The sequence below is a fragment of the Cnephaeus nilssonii genome (genome assembly GCF_951640355.1).
Source record: "Cnephaeus nilssonii genome assembly, chromosome: 9".
In the NCBI taxonomy this organism is placed as follows: Eukaryota; Metazoa; Chordata; class Mammalia; order Chiroptera; family Vespertilionidae; genus Cnephaeus; species Cnephaeus nilssonii.
In genome coordinates, this window is record NC_137080.1 from 73,125,141 (window position 1) to 73,147,390 (window position 22,250).

The 22,250-nt window shown below is 37.6% G+C and overlaps 1 protein-coding gene across 1 annotated transcript in view; it reads right to left on the minus strand.

Annotated features, from left to right (window-relative positions):
* The window catches only part of ZNF451 (zinc finger protein 451), a 96,525-nt gene that overhangs the window by 53,264 nt on the left and 21,011 nt on the right, over positions 1–22,250 (minus strand). The window contains exons 4-6 of the mRNA XM_079780762.1: positions 12,690–12,815; positions 5,399–5,510; positions 755–905 (exon numbers count right to left, since the gene is read on the minus strand). Coding sequence (XP_079636888.1) covers positions 755–905; positions 5,399–5,510; positions 12,690–12,815 — 389 coding nt within the window. The remainder of the gene's footprint in view (positions 1–754; positions 906–5,398; positions 5,511–12,689; positions 12,816–22,250) is intronic.

The window sequence follows — 22,250 nt, forward strand, 5'->3', positions numbered from 1 at the left end:
TTAATCCTTTTAATGTTCATTTAACCATATTAAAAATTTGTGTCATTTTAAACTGCCTCGAAGACTTTTTAAAGTAGTTCAGATACAGTATGCTGTCCACTTATTCGCAGACCACTGAAGCTCCCTCTAGAAATCTCTCTTGGTAAGGCAAGGCTTAAGTAGGGTGAGACATCTTTAAACTATTAAAAGGGGATTGTGAAGATAAGAATGTTTAATGACTTTAATACCGTCTTCCTTGATATTTACTTTCTCATGCTCTAATATTCAAAAGTGCAGTAAGTTAATAAGATGGGTTTCATAAGCAAAATATTTATCATTAATTTGGCTACATTTTATTTGTCTTTAGCATTTATTTTTGCAATGCCATATTAGCTACTAGTAGACTAAATATCTGTAAGTGCTTTATGTCTTTTGAAATTTGCATTTATGGGCTAGATTTCTCTAACACTGATCCAACTGCATAGCAGTGCAAAAAATCTATTCAAAATTTTATGAGATTAGGAACATATATATATTTAAAGGCCACATGCCTTTAAAGATAAAATATCACTAGAAGAATCTAACTTCACCACACTTTCTAGGACACCTAAGGGATGTAATTGTAAATAATTACATCTTAACAACACAAAACAATTTGAATTTGAAATATAAAGCTATAATTACTATGGCAGAGGCACATCATGCTTTCATTTTATGAAATCACTTCGTAACTCACTTGACCTTCAGTGTCCACTATTCTGAATATCACACTTACCTTTTCAAATGTCCTAAGAGAAGGTGCCCATTATCAAATTCCTTGTTACAGTGCATTATGGGACATGAAATTGCTTTCCCAGACACCTGCATTTGGCCTCCTCTTCGGAATGAGCTTTTTGTTCCAGAATTAATTGTTCCTGCTTTGAGTCCTGCATCATTGGATATAAATTCTTAAGTCACTATTTCAGATATTTGTCCTTTGGACTGGTAATCAAAATTATGACAAAACAATGAAAAAATCAACCACATGCATCATGAATTAAATATTTATAAGCTTTCTTATAAAAGATATAGTAACCTAAAAGTAAGTAGTTATTTGGGAAAAGAAAAGCAGTTAACATCTCCAACTAGCCTTCTCTTGAGGAAAAAAAAAAATCTGTTTCCTTAAATTCAACACCCAAGAAATATCAAAGATCAAATGCATTAGAAAATCAGTTGCTCTACAGAACCCTTACCTCCCTTCTTTTCATTTATATGTTTGCAAAGATCTTTTCTTCTAACTCTTATTTTCTCTTTTAACTAACTTAAACATATTATAAGGTATAGCTATATTATAGAGGATCTGGGTTCTATAAAAATTATGTTAAACAATGCAACTGAGAGGGCAAGAGAAGTGGAGAGGACAAGGAGGGAAGGAGAATAAGTAATACTTTCTGAGGAATCCAGCTATTGATCAATCAGCTCCAACCTGGACATCAAGTTATACGGGTTTCAGTAATAACATTTATAGAACACAAAGCAGAGATTTACTTGTTATCTCTCTTCTTCCAATTTATCCTATTTTGTCTTTTCCCTTTTTCTCCTTTCAAAGCCAATTAGAAAACAGTTTGCCCATCATTACCTTCTCTTAACTAATTCCCTCTTATTCTGGTTCATTCTTCTTCCCTTTTCTTTCTTTATAATCTTGGTCTTACAATCACACAATCTTTGACACTAATATCCCTGGCCAAATTTTGTTCCCACGGAACTCCCAATACATGATATACAATGGAAAATTTGAAATTATGTTGTATAAATAAAGAACTGTAAAACTGCCAGGAGGATTCTAATATGAAGATAGTTTGATTATTGTTTCTCTTTTATTATTATTTCTTGTGGACTGTTTCAATTAGATGTCTTAAATATTTCATACAACAGAAAACTAGGTATTTTTTTAATACTATTTTTAAAATTGATTTGAGAGAGAGGAAGGGGGAGAAAGAGACAAAAAGAGAGAGAAAGAGGAGAAACAACGTGTGAGAGAAAAGCATCAATCGGCTGCCTTCCGCATGCAACCGATGGGAGATGGAACCCGAAACCTGGATGGGTATGTGCCTTGACTGGGAATCAAAACTACGACCTTTTGGTGTATGGGTCGACACTCCAACCAACCGAGCCACACCAGCCAGGGTGGGTGGGTATCTTTATGACAGTTTCTACAAAGCCCTTAAGCATTTAACAGAGAATTTTATTCCTTTAACATCATCTAGTTTTAAGACCTCCAAATAGTTATATATGCTTAAGGTTTCAACTGCCTTTCTGCTCTTTTAGTCCTTCTGGGGGGAGGGGAGGGGAGAGAACCACTACTAAAAGCTGCCAAAACACTTAAAAATGTGTTCTGCCAACAAACAATGAACAGCACAGCATTAAACATATTTTAATCTTAAAGAGGCAGTAAATGACAATATACCTTTTTATCTTTAAATTTTTAATGCAGTCAGATTAGGACAATTTTTATTTATTGTCCATCCACATTCCAGATGTTGTACATTATGACCTTTATTTGGCCAAACAGAGGCTCTGGCTAATAGAGAAAACAATCAATTGAAAGAAAATAAGCTTTACCCATGGAAAGGCAAAGTACAAAGAAATTTAAACAGCTCTTTTCCTTAAATAGTATAGAGAGTGCAGTTTTTAAGTTATTAAGTATTGAAATGTATGCAAACTGGCCTAACTGTAAAGGTCTATAAAAGATAGATTTCTAAAGTTAGAGTAATTATAAAGTACTTAAATTACTTCTAATAAAAAACTGAATTATAATAGTTGGATACTTTGGAATAGATTGAATGAGTCCCTTAATGTTACTGAGAAGTAGAATCTCACTTTTTTAAAATTAAAGGATACAACTGTCATCTCTGTTTTCCTCAGCTAAACACTCTTCAAAGATCCCAACATTCTCTAAAGCCCATTTGGGAAAGATAAATACCCATACCAAATATAGCCCAACACTAAAGCAGCTGTTCTAGCAATAGATCCCAAATTTCAGTTTTACAGTGTTGCAAGGACCAAGCAAAAAAGATGAAACAATCACATGAAAAGAGCATAATTAAAGACCTAAACTCCAGGCTCAAGCTTATCAGCCACCAAAGAACCAGGTGTGACCTAAAAATATGTAAAAACACACAGCTAACTGACTCATTTGTTCCCACTTGGCCTGCTCAGGAAAATATACAAACAGATGCTCATGCATTCAATTTACAATGAATTAAAATATTCTGACAATCTGGATTAGGCCTAAAGGGGCCTATTACTGGCACCAAACCATTCTAGACAGGACATGAAAGTGTTAGATTCATATGAGATAAATGATTTTTAGAAGAGATCTTAGATGTGATGAAGCATTGTAGTTTCAGTCCATTTTCCTATCAAAATCATCTAGGAATCCTCTCAAAACTACAGATGCTCTATCTCTGGGGTGAGGCCCAGGCATGTATTTAAAAGCTCCCAGGTGATTCTGATGCAGGTAAGGTGAAACCAAAGAGCTAATCATTAACAACTACTGAGAAATGAATGCTTATCAAAAACGATTTTAAAAAAATATTTTTGCCGAAACCGGTTTGGCTCAGTGGATAGAGCGTCGGCCTGCAGACTGAAAGGTCCCAGGTTCGATTCCGGTCAAGGGCATGTACCTTGGTTGCGGGCACATCCCCAGTGGGGGGTGTGCAGGAGGCAGCTGATAGATGTTTCTCTCTCATCGATGTTTCTAACTTTCTATCCCTCTCCCTTCCTCTCTGTAAAAAAATCAAAATATATTAAATATATATATATATATATATATATATATATATATATATATATATATATATATATATATATTTATTATTGATTTCAGAGAGGGAGAGGGAGAAATAGAGACATCAATCATGAGAGAGAATCACTGATCAGCTGCCTCCTTCACGCCCCTCACTGGGGATCAAGCCCGCTACATAGGCATATGCCCTGATCTGGAACCATGACCTTCTGGTTCATAGGTTGATGCTCAACCACTGAGCCATGCCAGCAGGGCTCAAAAAATATTTTTAAAATAAACATAGCCTTAAAAGAACACTCCAAAAAGCAAAACCAGTTACCATAATTTCTAAGTCTCTTTTGCTAAAATAGATCTGGAATACCAAGCAATTCTTTTACAGAGCTGAATGAAGTCACATTTGGAACCCAAGTTCTAGGCTTGTTTTCTGTGTTCATGTGCAAACATTTATATAGCCTCCTTTGGTATAATATTCAACTAATATTTATTGAGCATCTCTATGCTGAGCATTCTTTTTAGGCATGGACACAAAATAGGATTAATAAGCATTGGTCTCCATTCCCACAGAGCACAGGGTAAAAACTATATGAGAAATGAATAAAGCACAGTGGGATCAAAGAACGCTAAGCAACCAAACTTATGTAGAATAAATAAACCTAGCAGCCTCTAGTGTTGTGGGGCTAATCCCACAGGCAAGTAAGAAGAAAAAAAGAGGAAAAGGTATTTAAAAAGGAGTATGGGGTGAAGTTGGAATTTGCCAAGCACAAACAGATTAGGTGGCAATAAGGAAATATAGTTTCAGGGAGTGGCCAAGTGTCAAAATATCTACAAATTACTCTAATTATTTTATAAGTCGTAGTTTGACTCTATTTTTAGAAAGCCCTCTAAAAACTAACTTTAGAACAAGATATCCAGGTTCAAAGTTGAGCACTGCATGCATTTCTAAATAGATATTTAGATATTTTAATGACTTTTTGCAATTAAGCCTCCTGCTGAATTAAATCCACAAGTAAGGTTTCTGTGGATATCCCAAGCCTTTAAGGGTTTAGTGGGTCTTCTACAAGACAGACTAGAAAAGTTGCCATGGTGGGACAGTCCTACTAGCTTTTAAAAATTCCACAAATTATCTAGTAAGGGAAAATGTTTTATAGTGAGATTTCAGGAATGTCAGGTCTGCAAAGAGTTAGTGAAGAAGATGCTACCCAATGCTTTAGATGAGCCTCCCATGTGGACACTTACAGAATATCTACATAGGCTGCACTGACAAATAAGTAAACACTCATCCTTTAAATCTAGCTTAAATTCCATTTCCTCAGAGAAGCTTTTCCTGACCTCAAGTAACCTGTTACACAACCTCCCATATACACATGTACTATTTCATGTAATAACTATGAAATTATAAATGATTAAATGAGCAATATCTAATGAGCTCAAGGATGACTTATACTACTTACACTCAAAATATACTTTTGCCAAAGTAGGAAGGTAATTGGTAAAGTAGGCCATTATTAAGATTCACTAAAATTAAATGTCAATACTTTATATATTCATTAGCAACCAAATAAATGAACATAATGTCTTAAAACTGTAGGAAAGCTAGGTAACCTTCATGTTCCACTCATCTTTAAAGAATACCTGGCATTTTTAGCCACTGGTCCACACACAGTTTTGCTGCTTCTGTATCAGAATGTCCTCGAATAAATTCCAATTCTTGCAACCCATGAGCATGCTGAAAATCAACTTTTTCCTAAAGATATTAAGAAAAAAAAATCAATCAACTATGATTACTAATCTGGTTTCCTTGAGAAAAGATTTTGACATATCAGTGACTAGTAAATACTGATTATGATTACTCTTTATCCTTGGAACTCCACAACTAGGTTCCAAAACAAAGGTTCATGCTCTAACATGTTGATCTAATGTTATCTATATCTACACAAAGTTCACTACAACCTATATCTTCAACAATAGGGCACTGGTTAAGTAAATTACGGTAAGTACATTTCATTAAAGTCAATAGAAACACTAACCACTTTTTTTAATGAAGTAGAAACATACTTTTGGTATCAAACAAGCCACCAAGTAGTATAAAACAAATAAGGCCCAATATAAACAAAGATTAATTTCAAGATATGTATAACTTTATCTGCAGAGGGGGAAAAGGCTGAAAATAAATATATTAAATTCAATGGCTAGATCTCGGGATGGAGATATGAACGATTAGTTGCATTTATAAACTTTTGTACTTTTCCCCCCAATTTTTCTTATACAGGGTGGGGCAAAGTAGGTTTATAGTTACTCATATGGAAAATAATACAATAATTAATAATAATACCAACATAAACTGTTTCTCGTACTCACAACTGTAAAGCTACTTTTGCCCCACCTTGTACAGTATGAAGTGAAGAGAAGCCTATTAAATATTTGTTCAGTGAATAGTATTACTTTGAGCAGACACTTATTAGTACTTAATATGTGCCAATATAAAGCATTTATTGCCACCTAGATCAAGGGTTGGCAAACTTTTTCCATAAAGGGCCAGATAGCAAATATTTTAGGCTTTGTAGCCCATATAGTCTCTATTGCAACTACTCAACTCTGCTACTGTAGCATGAAAGCAGCCATAGATAATATGTAAACAAATGGGCATGGCTATGTTCCAATAAAAATTTATTTACAAAACAGGCAGCAGGCCAGTGCAAACCACTAAATTATATACTTCAGACTATTAAGAGCAGGCGTCCTCAAACTACGGCCCGCGGGCCACATGCGGGTGTTTTTGCCGTTTTGTTTTTTTACTTCAAAATAAGATATGTGCAGTGTGCATACGAATTTGTTCATAGTTTTTTTTAAACTATAGTCCGGCCCTCCAACGGTCTGATGGACAGTGAACTGGCCCCCTGTTTAAAAAGTTTGAGGAACCCTGATTAAGAGTCTCCAAATCTTTCTAGTTATATTACCTATAAATCTACTTGCATATTCTCTATCATGCTGTACCTAACAATTAACACTTATTAACCACCTACCATGTGAGGAACTGTTGTAAAAGCATTTTAGATTTAATTCTCACAATAACTCTGTGATAGGTACTATTGTTCCCATTTGATTTTATTTTTTTAATATATTTTTTTATTGATTTTTGAGAAAAAGGGAGAGGGGGAGAGAGATGAGAAACATTAATGATGAGAGAGAATCATCAATTGGCTGCCTCCTGCACACCCCCACTGGGGACCGAACCAGCAACTTGTCCAGAATTGAACCTGGGACCCTTCAGTCCACAGGCCAACGCTCTATCCACTGAACCAAACCAGCTAGGGCTATTGTTCCATTTTATAATGGGAAACTGAAGTAAACCAAGGTCAAATAAATTGCCCAAGGATAAATAACAATTCCAGGATTTAAACTCTTGTAATCAGATTGTAGGATCCATGCACTTAAACAGTACTGTCTCAAAAAGCTTATATTCTTTTTTTTTTTTTTTTTTTTTAAATTTCTTTATTGATTAAGGTGTCACATATTTGTCCTCATCCCCCCATTCCCATCCCACACCCCTCCCCTTGGATGCCCCAACCCTCTGTTGAACTTAAGCATTGGTTAGGCTCATATGCATGCACACAAGACCTTTGGTTGATCTCTCCCCCCTCCCCCCACCCTCCCCTATCCTCCCTCTGAGGCCCGATAGTCCGATCGATGCCTCCTTGTTTCTGGTTCTGTTCTTGTTCATCAGTCTATGTTGTTCATCATTTCCCCTAGATGAGTGAAATCATGTGTCACTATAGATATACTTATAAGAATTGAATGTGCGACGAGCAAAAATAGTTATGCTGACAGGCAAATGAATCAGTCTGTAGTGAGTTTCTTTCTGGACCAACAGTTCTTTTGAGACCCAATATCAATGTCCACCGGTTCCCTATGAGTACATGTCGGCACTGACCCCTCAGCTCTGGATGGTGGACAAATGGTGGTAATGCAGGTCCGACTCCCTCTGGTTTGGTCTCGGCTGGACCCAGGGGCACTGCTTCACCCGGATCCAGGGGCCCACGGCCTCGCCCGGACCCGGGGCCAGGCTCACCCGGATCTAGGAGCCCGCGGCCTCGCCCGGACCCGGGGCCCAGGGCTCACCCGGCTCCAGGGGCCCGCGGCCTCGCCCGGACCCGGGGCCCAGGGCTCACCCGGCTCCAGGGGCCCGCGGCCTCGCCCGGACCCGGGGCCCAGGGCTCACCCGGCTCCAGGGGCCCGCGGCCTCGCCCGGACCCGGGGCCCAGGGCTCACCCGGCTCCAGGGGCCCGCGGCCTCGCCCGGACCCGGGGCCCAGGGCTCACCCGGCTCCAGGGGCCCGCGGCCTCGCCCGGACCCGGGGCCCAGGGCTCACCCGGCTCCAGGGGCCCGCGGCCTCGCCCGGACCCGGGGCCCAGGGCTCACCCGGCTCCAGGGGCCCGCGGCCTCGCCCGGACCCGGGGCCCAGGGCTCACCCGGCTCCAGGGGCCCGCGGCCTCGCCCGGACCCGGGGCCCAGGGCTCACCCGGCTCCAGGGGCCCGCGGCCTCGCCCGGACCCGGGGCCCAGGGCTCACCCGGCTCCAGGGGCCCAAAAAGCTTATATTCTTAACAAGAAATGACAAATTCATGTACATTAGATTTTCAAGACATAGGTCAGAATAATGAATGGCCTAGTTAGCAATAACAGGATCTTCTGTCAGGAAGAGTAAGTAGAAGGACAGGGAGATTCAAAATTTTCATCTGAAAAAAATCTTACAATATTATTCAAACACAGCCATATAAGACATATTCTCAAAGATGTTAATATGCGTTATATATATATTAAAAAATGCTCTGTATCAACTTAAGTAAGTATAGAAAGACTGGTTTTAATATCAAGTTTAAAAGGTTCCTTTACTGCAGGACTTCCAAAGCCTTAAGGTACTATAATGTGCCTGTGATTTTTCATTCATAGAGTATGCAGTATCCCAACTTAGCAAATCACTTATTACTTTTTTTCAAAGTGTATCCTACAGGATCAGTGTTCTGAATAACACACTATGGGAAACCAAGATAGTCTATCCAAAGAAAACAATATGGCAAACTTCCAGGGGGCTATAAAAATTTTTTTCTTATTTACAAAATTAAACATGATATATTGACATTCCTTATAAAAATCTATCACAATAAAAACTCTTAAATTAAATTACCATGTTGGTGTTAAATATTACTGCATGCCAGCTAGTAGCCTACTTATTTTAAACAATGCCAATAATTTATTTTTAAGTTTTAAAAAAAATGTTCTTTGCCATTTCTCACAACAGAATTTTAACTCTGTGGCCTAAGTCAATGCTAAAAAAACGTTTGCTGGCTGAAATCATCTCCAAATGTACCACCCTTTTTTCTATATCACAAAGTTACTTCCACAAACTTTAGGGTTACATCACTTCTTGCACGTCATCTTAACTCCTGAAATACCAATAAGCTAAGCTGGTGGCAGGTTATCTAGTCAGCACAGCACATTATTTCTGAAAGTGATTTATCCAACAAAGATTTTAATGAATTTTCTTTTTCTTTCCTTTAACATCATGAAGACGGACAATCCACTTTAATAGGGAGACACCATTCACAAATATTATCTATTTTTAGTCTGAGTTATTTATCAACCACTAGAATTTTTCAAGAATTATTTTTTTTTAATTTTTTAAATTGATTTCAGAGAGGAAGGGAGAGGGAGAGAGAGATGGAAACATAAATGATGAGAGAGGATCATCGATTGGCTGCCTCCTTCACGCCCCCCACTGGGGACTGAGTCTGCAACCTAGGCATGTGCCCTGACAGGGAATTGAACCAGTGAACTCCTGGTTCCTGGGTTGATGCTCAACCACCGAGCCACACCCGGCTGGGCAAGAATTATTTTTATTTCAGTTTCACTATCTTCCTTTCTGGATAGTTGGTTTTTGTTTTCTGTCATCTAGTTTAAAAAAAACAAACTTATCCATAAAGAGAACCAAATAGGAACAACCACAAAAAAAATCATATATGGATAGCAAGCAATGAGGTAAAACATCTGTGATGATCAGCTTCTCTTAGAAAACATAAATTTATTCTTTACAGTTGGTTAAACAAAAATTTCAAAAAACTTTCTTCAATGCTAAGGTAAAGCCTTTAATATAACGAATGAACACTTACATAGATGGAGGTGAAAACTTTCCTTAAGAAAACCCTTGGTTGTCATAGTGACTATAAGATTCTGAAATCGTCATGAAAGTTCTATTATCTACTAGAGGCCCAGTGCACGAAATTCGTGCATGGGGGGTGGGGGTGGGGTCCCTCAGCCCAGCCTGCATCCTCTCCAATCTGGGACCCTTCGAGGGATGTCCGACTGCCCGTTTAGGCCCAATCCCAGTGAGATCGGGCCTAAACGGGCAGTCGGACATCCCTCTCACAATCCAGGACTGCTGGCTCCCAACTGCTTGCCTGCCTGCCTTCCTGATTGCCCCTAACCACTTCTGCCTGCCAGCCTGATCACCCCCTAACCACTCCCCTGCCAGCCTGATTGATGCCTAACTGCTCCCCTGCCAACCTGTTTGCCCCTAACTGCCCTCCCCTGCAGGCCTGGTCACCCCCAACTGCTCTCCCCTGCAGGCCTGGGTACCCCCCAACTGCCCTTCCCTGCAGGCCCGGTCGCCCCCAACTTCCCTCCTCTGCCGGCCTGATCGCCTACAAGTGCCCTCCCTTGCAGGCCTGGTCCCTCCCAACTGCCCTCCCCTGCTGGCCATCTTGTGTCCACATGGGGGCAGGATCTTTGACCACATGGGGGCAGCCATCTTGTGTGTTGGAGTGATGGTCAATCTGCATATTACTCTTTTATTAGATAGATTAGAGGCCTGGTGCATGGGTGGGGGCCGGCTGGTTTGCCCTGAAGGGTGTCCCGGATCAGGGTGGGGGTTCCCTTGGGGCATGGGGCGGCCTGGGCAAGGGGCCTGTGGTGGTTTGCAGGCCAGCCACACATCCTGGCGACCCAAGCAGAGGCCTTGGTATCTGGGATTTATTTATCTTCTACAATTGAAACTTTGTAGCCTAGAGTGGAGCCAAGCCTTCTGCTCGCTCCGTGGAGGCAGCCATTTCTGTTGGGATTTATTTATCTTCTATAATTGAAACTTGGTAGCCTTAAGTGGAGGCCAAGACAGGCCAGGGCTGCAGAAGCTTGGCTTCCTCCATCGCCGGGGGCAACCCTAGCCTCCTGCTCTCTCCAGCTCCGTGGCTGCCGTCATTTGTGTGTGTTTGTGTGTGTGTGTGTGTGTGTGTGTGTGTGTGTGTGTGTAGTTAGGATTTATTTATCTTCTATAATTGAAACATTGTAGCCTTGAGTGGAGGCCTGGGCCCACCAGGGTGTGTGGAAAGCTTGGCTTCCTCCATCGCCGGGGAATCCCAAGCCTCCCTCCTGCTTGCTCCGTGGCCACAGCCATCTTGGTTAGGGTTAATTTGCATACTCACTCCTGATTGGCTTGTGGGCATGGCTTGTGGGTGTAGCAGAGTGATGGTTAATTTGCATATTGCTCTTTTATTAGATAGGACTATAGGCCAGGTGCACAAATTCTTGGACAAGTGGGGTCGATCTGGCCGGGCCAGCCGGAAGGAGGGGCCCCAGACAGTTGGCGGGCCAGCCCCGCCCCCTGGTCGAACTCCGGTTGAACTCCCAGTAGAGGAGACAATTTGCATATTACCCTTTTATTATATAGGATGTGTTCATTAACATTGCCTGGGAAAAGAAGCTAGCATCACTCAGGAAATCTGCAGAATGGGAGGACAGCTCGCAAATCATTTCTCTCTCAAAGAGATTTTCCCCATGACCCATAAGCAACACATTTAACACAGTTTTGGGAAAGAATCTTCCTTAAAATTGAATCATGTTTCTGCCAGAAAATAAATAATCCTATTTTTAAAATATCACTCTCCCTTAAGTATTTTAAATATACAATTAGAAGACTATGCTCTAATTTAATTGGTATTACATAATAAAGTTAATGTCTCCAAATAAACCTAGTTCTAAATTTAAAGATTAATTTATTCTATATCAAATTAGGATATACTAAAACACAAGCTATAGAAATATATACATTCCTTTATAATAACCAATGAGTAAGTAATGAAAGAATAAAAAACAGATGTTAAGATTATAAAATCATAGAACTTATCCCAACCTGGGAGATCATCTCCAACTCTATCCCTTTACAGATTGAAGCCCAAAGTCAATAAAAGGTAAGTGACTTGCTAAAATAGCTGTTGGAGGAGCCCTGATTTCAATTACCATTTTTAAAATCCTACTATGAAGCTTATTTTTTCACCCAACGCATCAACATTCTACTCCTAATAGACATTTATCAATATTGAGGGAGTTTTATAAATAATTTCATTTGGATCTTTCTAAAGCAAGTCAAGGAAAATATATCCCACGAGATTCTAAATTAGGCTTCATTTTCTACATAGCAGCTCTTCTATAACCCTGATTCAAATTTCTTTCTTTTAGTAATTGATTTAATCTGAAAGGACAGGCTGAAATCTGAGAAAGTAGACTGACTCTATTTAGTAGAAAATAACCTTTCAACAGCTTATACATACAAACCTGATAAACAATTTTCACTCTTGTGATAAAGTAACCAGAAACCCTTTAATTGCTCATTTGCTTTGAGTAATCAAATGATTTTTAATTCCCAAAAATAAAATCCACTAAAGTAAGCCTTTTTGTCCTATATACATATATGATCAGAATCCATCAAACTAAAAACAGAGATGTAAAAAGCTATTATGAATTTCTACTAAATTGATGTCTAGAATCCATGCTGAACATGGATTCAATTATTCATTTATTACAAATTTCTCTTTACAAATTTATTATAAACAATTCTATAATTTTGTAAAACACCAATTAAAATAGCCACATACCCTGAATGCTCTATTCTTCTCTTCTTTCTGCTGTTTCTCCACTTCAACATGGCGGGCTAGACGAGCCAGAGTTAAGGCAACTTTATCCTTCTGATGGTCAATATGGTCTTTATGCTTAACATTACCCTATAATTAAAAAACAATTTTCATTCCTTTTAACCAATTTAGCTTTGGGATAACATATATTCGTTTACAAGAGTTGTTGCACTGAAGAACTACTTACCTTTAACACTAACAAATTTCTAAGAAACTGTCTTGTGTATTTTATATTTCATGTGTTATTTTGTAGTTCAGCCAATCATCCACCAGCACCTTTATTTTCAAAGTTAGATAAACTAGCTGGTAGGACATTTTTCATCTTTATTTACTTTATAATCATCTGGATATTGAAAAGTTTGGCATCGCTTTGTGCTGAGTCTATAAGGTAATGCCATCAAGCCATTAATTTACAGTAAAAAAGTACAAACATTCTTGGCTCTAGTTTTTCAGCAATGCCAGAACCATATTTACTTAAGAGAAACTATTGATTTAAAAAAGTAGATCTAACTTCCAGTTCCCAGTCCAACATGTAAGGAGCGTAGAAGTTGCCATTCCATCCTAACAATGAGCAAAGAGCTGAACTGGTAAGTCAACATCTCTTAGACTCATCAAAGTGAGGTGACAGTACTGAGGTGGGGGGGCAGGCAGAAGGGGGGCCGGGAAGGGGTAGATACAAAGAATCACAGGGGGATCCAGTCATGGGGAACCCTCACACTTTTGTGAATTTACCTGCAGGAGTTCTACCAGGTTCTCACAGTGAAGACTGGACAAAAATCCCCTCATGCTTCCAATAGCTGGGAGGAATATGCCAGATCATTCTCTTCTTAACAAGGTCTGTGCTCAAGAGAAACTTTTACCAGAGTCTAACCTGTTAGAGTTTTATCAGAGCTTAACAAACCTGGTGGAAGGGAAATACCCAACCTCAACTCCCTTCAGCTTTCCACATAGGAGAAGGGAAAAACCAAATCCAGGCCCCTCTAACTAGCTTGCCCCACTGAGGGGAGGGACTCAGAAGCACTGCTGAAGTTCAGTCCCAGGACACAGGCTCACCAAGATGAAGTCCTAATCACAGGATTAAAGAATGCCACCACTTCTCCCATACCTTACCACTACATTACTAAAGGCCTAATTACCAGGTTTTTTTACTTAGTACATCATGTCCACCATTCAAGAAAAAATTACAAAGCAAAAAAGTCTGAAGAGTCAGAGCAAGCACAGAATGGCAGACATGGCAGGGATGCTGGAATAATCAAATCAGGAATTTTAAACAACTTTGATTAATATGCTAAGGGCTCTAATGGAAAACTGGCAACATGCAAGAACAGATGTGTAATGTAAGTGATATGGAAATCCTAAGAAAGAACCAAAGAGAAATCTGGAGAGATTTTAAAAAGTACTCTCATCGAAATGAAGAATGCTTTGATAGACTTGCTACTGCACACTCTGCACTTAAGGATATGTCAACAGAAACTTGTAAAACTGAAAAACAAAGAGAAAAAATACTAAAAAATGCAACAGAATATCCAAAAACTATTCCAAAAGATATAATATATGCATAATGGGAATAATGGAAGAAAAAAGGGATAGAACAAATATATGTGAAACAATAATAACTGAGAATTTTCCCAAGTCAATGTCAGACACTAAACCACAAATCAAGGAAGAAATAAATCCCTCTTTGTTCACAGATGATATGATCTTCCTAAGAAAAACGTGCAAATGAAATAAGCAATAGTTAGGGGTGAAGTAACTTGTACTAGTATAATTAGCAGCTTTATGAATAATTGCCAAAACTTGAACACAACCAAGATATCCTTTAGTAGGTGAATGAATAAATTGTGGTACATCCAGGTGATGAAATATTATTCTTGCTGAAAAGAAACAAGCTATCAAGGCATGAAAAGACATGAAGGAAACGGAAATACATATCACTAAAGGAAACAAGCCAATCTAAAAAGGCATGATTCTAACTATATGGAATTCTGGACAAGGCAAAACTATAGTGACAGTAAAAAAGATCTGTAGTTGCCAGGGGCTTTGTGGGAAGGGAGAGAGGGGTAAATTAGCTAAGTACAAAGAAATGTTAGGGCAGTAAAAGTATTCTGTATAATACTATAAAGGTGGATACCTATCATTATACATTTGTCCAAAGCCACAGAATTACAAGAGTGAACTCTAATGACTTTGGGTGATAATGATGGGTCAATGTAGGTTCGCCAATTATAACAAATGTACCACTATACTGGGGGATGTTGATAACAGGGAAAGCTATGCATGTCTAAATTTTGCTGTGAACCTAAATTTTTTTAAATAAATAAATAAAATATTAATTTTAATTTTTTTTCTATTAGAGCCCAGCTAGTGTGGCTCAGTGGCTGAGTGTCAACCCTCTAACCAGGAGGTTATGATTCGACCCCTGGTCAGGGCACATGCATGGGTTTCCAGCTCGATCCCCAATAGCAGCTGATCAATGATTTTCTCTCATCATTAATGTTTCTATCACCTTCCCTTCCTCTCTCTGAAATCAATAAAAACCTATTTTTTTAAAAGTAAAAATGATTCTTTTAAAAATATATAGTAAAATCTAGCAAGTATAAATAAAAACGTTAATCGTTATTTTTGTCTGGAGAGTTTTCTCTTTTTTTAATTCTATTTTCTATATTTCTACAATCAGCATATGTAATAAAATAAACAAAATTTCACTTATTAATGAACAAGATTGTATAAGGACAAAAACTGTTGAGAATCTCAATCTCTTGTTTGAAAATGTAATGGATTTGGTTTAAATCACTAATTTATGCCTTATAAAACTACATTTAACATATACCCTTCATAAAGACAGATGAAAATTTTGTATTTAGAAGGAACATAATCTGTTAGTAAATTGTATTTTTTTCCTCTAGATTTTTGTCTCTAGTAATGCAATGATTAGGTTATATTATTTTACAAACATAACAGAAATAGATAGTAAGCAAGAATTAGGGCAAGTCATTTTCAGTTCAACATGGTTAATGGTTACTGGGTAAATATTTTTACACAGTTCTGATGTCAAACACCATTACTATTTTAAAGCAAAATGCATTTGGCTAACTAAAACATTCTTATAAATGTGTATTTTCCTTTAATTACATATATGCTTTTAAAAAATCCAAAGCACATGTATGGATTTGTATTTTAAAATGTATTTAAAATATTAAAAGTACATATAGTCAAATTAAAAGTTAAAACTTAAAAATATTATTCAACTTAGCCCTAACCGGTATGGCTCAGTGGATAGAGCGTCGGCCTGCGGACTCAAGGGTCCCAGGTTCCATTCCGGTCAAGGGCATGTACCTTGCTTGCGGGCACATACCCAGTAGGGAGTGTGCAGGAGGCAGCTGATCGATGTTTCTAACTCTCTATCCCTCTCCCTTCCTCTCTATAAAAAATCAATAAAATATATTTTTAAAAAATATTATTCAACTTAGACCTGACCTACTGCTTTTCTGGTGTGGATTTTAAATATAGAAAGCAAAATCATTAGCTTTTCCAATCACAAATGTAATTTCTCAATATTTAATAGATTTATTCAAAAGGAAACTAATTATGTCACAAAGACATTTTATTAGAACCTGAATTTCTGTTCATTTGTCTAGTCTTGATGAATGCATACTGAAAAGACTTTATGAGTGGACTGTCTTTAAATACTCATCTACAAATGCCTATTTCATGAAATATTCACTCTCAATCCTGAAATGTATTATAGAATAGAAAGCTAAGTACCACATGCTTGCCAACCCCACTTTGGTATTACAAACTGGTATTGAATGCTGAAAAAACTGGCTATAAACTGTTTTATAAAACTTTTCAAAGAAGGTCTCTTGAATAATTTTCTCAAATATTTTTCTTATTTTTATACTAATTTTTGAGATAAAATTGGTATATAACACTATATTAGTTACAAGTATATGACGCAATTCGATCTTTGTATACACTACAAAATAATCACCAAAATAAGTCTTGTTAACAACTGTCACCATACAATTGAAGCCCCTTCACTCATTTTATCCATCCTCCAACCCCTTCCCCTCTGATAACCACCAACCTGTTCTCTGTATCTACGTTTTGTTTTCATTTTTTTAAAAGATTGCACATACAAGTGAAATCAGACAGTATTTGTCTAACTTACTTCACTTAGTATTATTTCATTCTCTGTATCTACATTTTGTTTTCATTTTTTTAAAGATTGCACATACAAGTGAAATCAGACAGTATTTGTCTAACTTACTTCACTTAGTATTATTTCATTTTCTTTATCTATTCATCCATCAATAGACACTCAAGTTGTTTCTATACCTTGGCTACTATAAACAATGTAGCAATGAACATATGGGTGCATATATCTTTTTTAATTAGTATTTTTTTGGGTTTTATTTTTCTCTAATTCTCAGAAGTGGAATAGCTAGGTCATATGGTAGTGCTATTTTTAATTTTTTGAGGACTCTCCATATTGTTTTCCATAGTGGTTGCATCGATTTACATTCCCACAGTGTATGAGTGTTCCCCTTTCTCTACATCTTCTTTAACACTTATTTCTTGTCATTTTGATAATAGCCATTCTAACAGAAGTGAGGTAATAGCTCATTGTGGTTGTGATTTGCATTTCGCTGATAGTGAACATGTTTTAGTGTGGCTGTTGTTCATCTGTAAGCCTTCTTTGAAAAGTGTCCATATCCTCTGTCCTTTTTTAATTGAATTGGTGGTTTTTGCTAGTTATTTATACATTTTGGATATTAACCCCTTATTGAAGATATAATTTGCAAATATCTTCTCCAATTCAGTAGACAGCCTTTTCATTTTGATGGTTTCCTTTGCTGTGCAACTTTTTAGTTTGATATAGTCCCACTTGTTTATTTTTGCTTTTGGAGTCAGATCAGAAAGTAAATGCCAAGACTGATGTCAAGGGGCCTGTTTCCTTCTAGGAGTTTTATGGTTTCAGGTTTTACATTCAAGTCTGTAATCAAACATTTTGAGTTAATTTTTGTGCATGGTGTAAGATAGTGGTCTAGTTTCATTTCTTTTGCATGTTGCTGTCCAGTTTTCCTACTACCACTTATTAAAGAAATTTTTTTTTGTCATAAATTAATTGACATATATATGTGGGTTTATTTCTGGGCTATTTGGTTCCATTGATCTATGTATCTGTTTTTATGCCAAAACCATACTGTTTTGATTATTATAGCTTTGTAATATAGTTTGAAATCAGAAAGTGTGCTGTCTCTAACATTGTTCTTTTTCAAGATTGCTTTGGCTATTCGAGGTATTTTGTGGTTCCATACAAATTTTAGATTTGTTCTAGTTCTGTGAAAAATGCTGTTTGAATTTTGATAAGAATTGCATTGAATATGTGTATGCACTGGATACTATGGACACTTTAATAATATTAATTCTTCCCATACATGTGCACGAAATTATCTGTTCATTTATTTGTGCCTTCTTTAATTTCTTTCACCAATGTCTTATACTTTTCAGTGTAGAAGTCTTTCATCTCCCTGGTTAAATATATACCTAGGTATTTTATTCTTTTTGATGCAATTATAAATGGAATTTTCTTAATTTCTTCTTCTGATAGTTCGTTATTAGTGTATAAAACTTCTGTATATTAACTTTTTATCCTGCAACTTTAATGAATTCATTTATTTTTTATGATTAAATTAAGTCTGATTTATTATGGTACAGGGAAAAGAGATGTAAGTCAGTACAAATATACTTTTATGTAAATACATAAAACTATGAATATGAGCTTATTTTTTGTTTTTGTTTTTAATTGTTTTAAACATAATTATTTTGTATTTTTATCAGCTCTGTTACATGCATTTCTTGAGAGTCTAATCCTACTCTTGTGTTCCTGTTTCTTTTTTTTTTCCCTTTATTGGTTATGGTATTACATAATTGTCCTCGTGAATTCATTTATTAGTCCTGTTTTTTGCTGGAGTCTTTAGGATTTTCAATATATAGATGTTCCCTGACTTATAATGGGGTTATGTCCCAATCAACTCATCTTAAGTGGATAAAATTATAAGTAAAAAATGCATTTAATACACTTAACCTACCAAACATAGCTTAGCCCAGCCAGTTTTTACTGAATGTGTATCACTTTCACACCATCCTAAAGTCAAAATATAGTAAGTCAAACCATCTTAAATCACGGGCCATCTATATAGTATTATATCATCTGCAAATTTTGAGTTTTACTTCCTCCTTTCCTATCTCCAGTTGGATGCCTTTTCTTTGCTGGTCTAATTGCCCTGGCTAGGACTTCCAATACTATCCTATATAATAGAGCTAATATGCTAATTAGACTGAACAGCAGAATGATCGTCCAGACGACCTTCCGGATGAAGCTGGGGCTGCGAGGGCCGAGCCCCTTTCAGGAATTTCGTACATTAGCCTCTAGTGTTAAATAAAAGTGGCATCCTTGTCTTGTTTCTAATCTCAGAGGAAAAGCTTTCAACTTTCCACTGTTAATTATGTTACCTGGGGGGGGGGGGGTTATCATATATGGCCTTAATTATGCTGAGGTACATTCTCTCTATACCCACTTCGTTTAGGGTTTTTACAATAAATGTATGTTGAATTTTGTCAAAAACTTTTTCTGTATATGATTTTTATCCTTCATTTTTTTCACTGTGGTGTTCATGTGGATGGATTGCAAATGTTGACCCATCCTTACATCCCCAAAATAAATCCCATTTGATTATGTTGTATGATCCTTTCAATCTACTGTAGAATTTAGTTTGGTAATGTTTTGGTAAGAATTTCTGCATCCAAACTTTCTCAAATATTAAATACAGGCAGATCTTTCACTTTACTTTCCACTCATCAGCTAACCGAAAAGTTGAGCCTCTAAGTCATTTGTTATTGCCATAACTAGCTAAATCGGTTTTCTAGAAATATTTGCCAAGATCAAATCAAAGAAAATAGAGGAGTAGCAATTCTGCTTTTGTAAAGCAATCTCTAGAAAATCAGTAGAAAAGTGGGTCTTGTACAGGAGAAATTATTTTATAACAGCTTGTGGCAGTGGATCATTTAAAAAATATATTTTTATTGATTTCAGAGGAAGGGAAAGGGAGATACAAACATCAATGTTGAGAGAGAATCATTGATTAGCTTCCTCCTGCACACCCCCTACTGGGGATTGAGCCCGCAACCCAGGCATGTGCCCTTGACCCGAATCGAACCTGGACCCTTCAGTCCACAGGCCAGTGCTCTATCTACTGAGCCAAACCGGCTATGGCGCAGTAGATCATATTGTGGCTTTTTTATGATAGGCAAATGATTTATATTTTAAAATCATTATTACTAATCTCTAAAAAATACTTCAGTTCTTGAGTAACTAACAAAAATGATAAAAATTAAGCATTTTTTAATGAAAAATATGAATACAGTCACTGGACCACTCTGTGAAGCAGAATAATTCTGCTCTATGTACCATAGCAGATGATATTCTCTACGAGAAAACACTGTAAAAACAGTTATTATCCAGAGAAGTGATGTAACAACCCAGTTCCCTGACTCACCAAGGCACTTTTTGGCTACTAAAAAAGCCAGGAATAAAAAAAGATGAAACTTGTAGGAGGAAGGAGGGTGGTGAAGAAAGGGAGAGGGAATATAGATAAAGCAATATTAGAGGCCCAGTGCATGAAAATCATGCACTCTGGGGAGTCCCTCAGCCCGGCCTGAGTCCTCTTGCAGTCCGGGAGCCCTCTGGAGATGTCCGACTGATGGCTTACTAGGGAGTGGGCCTAAGCTGTCAGTCAGACATCCTTAGCGCTGCCGCAGAGGTAGGAGAAACTCCCGCCACCACTGCTGCGCTTGCCAGCTGTGAGCCCAGCTTCTGGCTGAGCAGCGCTCCCCCATGGGAGCGCACTGACCACCAGGGGGCAGCTCCTGCGTTGAGCATCTGCCCCCTGGTGGTCAGTGCGCATCATAGTGACCAGTGGCTCCGCTCTTCGGTCGATTTGCATATCAGCCTTTTATTATATAGGATATCTTTGAGTGTCAGCTGGCACTGATTAGTCAGAGGAGCACCTATTGGAGGATGACTATTCCCTCCCACATCTTTATCTTCTATGTAAGGGATCCCAATTTTAAAAAAGCTCAACGGAGCAACCAACTAACTGCAAAAGTGGCATAAATTAACATTGCAAATTGTATTATCCACCTGACTAGCGCACTTGAACGGAATTCCAGAAATTGCATTACTTCATACAAAGTTAAATTGCCCATCCTAAAGCTTTGGTCCATAGTTTGGTCTGAAGTTTGCACCCCTAGAAGTGCTGTTTACCAGAAGTTTCTTCTGCCCAACTCATGAACTCAAGTCACATCCCAAAAAACATTTTGAAAAGTAACAATTTTCCTCAAGAATTTTATATTCAAATACAGATAAAGCAGAAGAAATAAACACAGCAAAGCAGTACAATATTTATTTACCATCTCCAGCAGCAAAGCTTTGGAACCAGGAAACAAGCCTTTTGTACAAAGCAATCTCCTTCCTACTCCAAATGGTTATTGTTTACAAATACAAAGTACACAGAACATCTACTTTATATTTTTTTCATCTACTTTATATGAACAAATTTTAAAACATACATACAGCTATACCCCATTCTGTAAAGTAATTTAGTAAGTTAAAAAGGCTAGTACCATTGAGCCTGTTAAATAAGAGTCTTCCTGTATTGTCTTTTGGGTAAACTGCCAATATCTATATGTATAAAAATCCCTCCTAGGAAGGATGACTTTGATTCTCCTTCAGTATAGGACAAAAATAAATAAATAAATGTAACTTTGGAACTTAAAGGAATTAAAAAATATCTCTGAATATAAAGCAAAGCAAAGCAGAGTCATTTTAATCCTGAGTGCCACTGCTCTACCTCTGGCACAGGAGAAAAAAAAAGGATGAATTATGCAGAGAGAATAGGTGAAAGTGACAACAGCAGCAAGAAAATCAAACCAGAGAAAAAAACCAACAGGAAGTTGACAAAATGTGTTTTGTGTGCTGCTGGAGATAACACTTGCACGAAGTTCACAGGTCCTTCCTTCAATACAATACCTCATAACTACAATGAAGCAACTTTTTTTAGAAATTTCTTCATTTTCCCCAAGTCCACCCACAAATGATCTGTAAGCCAACATACAGGGAAATTACCCACGTTTAGCTACTCTGAGGATATACTGCCAATAGACGATCCTAAAGTATGCAACTATACACCCATAATGGGATGTCACATTCCACTTCAGGGACATTATCCTGTTTATCTTCAAAGCTATTCTCTACCACTATCTCAGTTCTATTTCAATGCTTGAGCTGTCCCTAGGGCTAGGGGTGCACTGATTGAGAGCTCTCCTTTGGCTCAGCTCAGGAAGAAAAATAATTGCTCTAGATGTCTACAGTGGACTATAGTACAAATCAACCTCTAGACAGACTTTACTTTCTACAAGTAAAGGCTACACAAACAGTGTACTCTGAATAGATAGGAACCA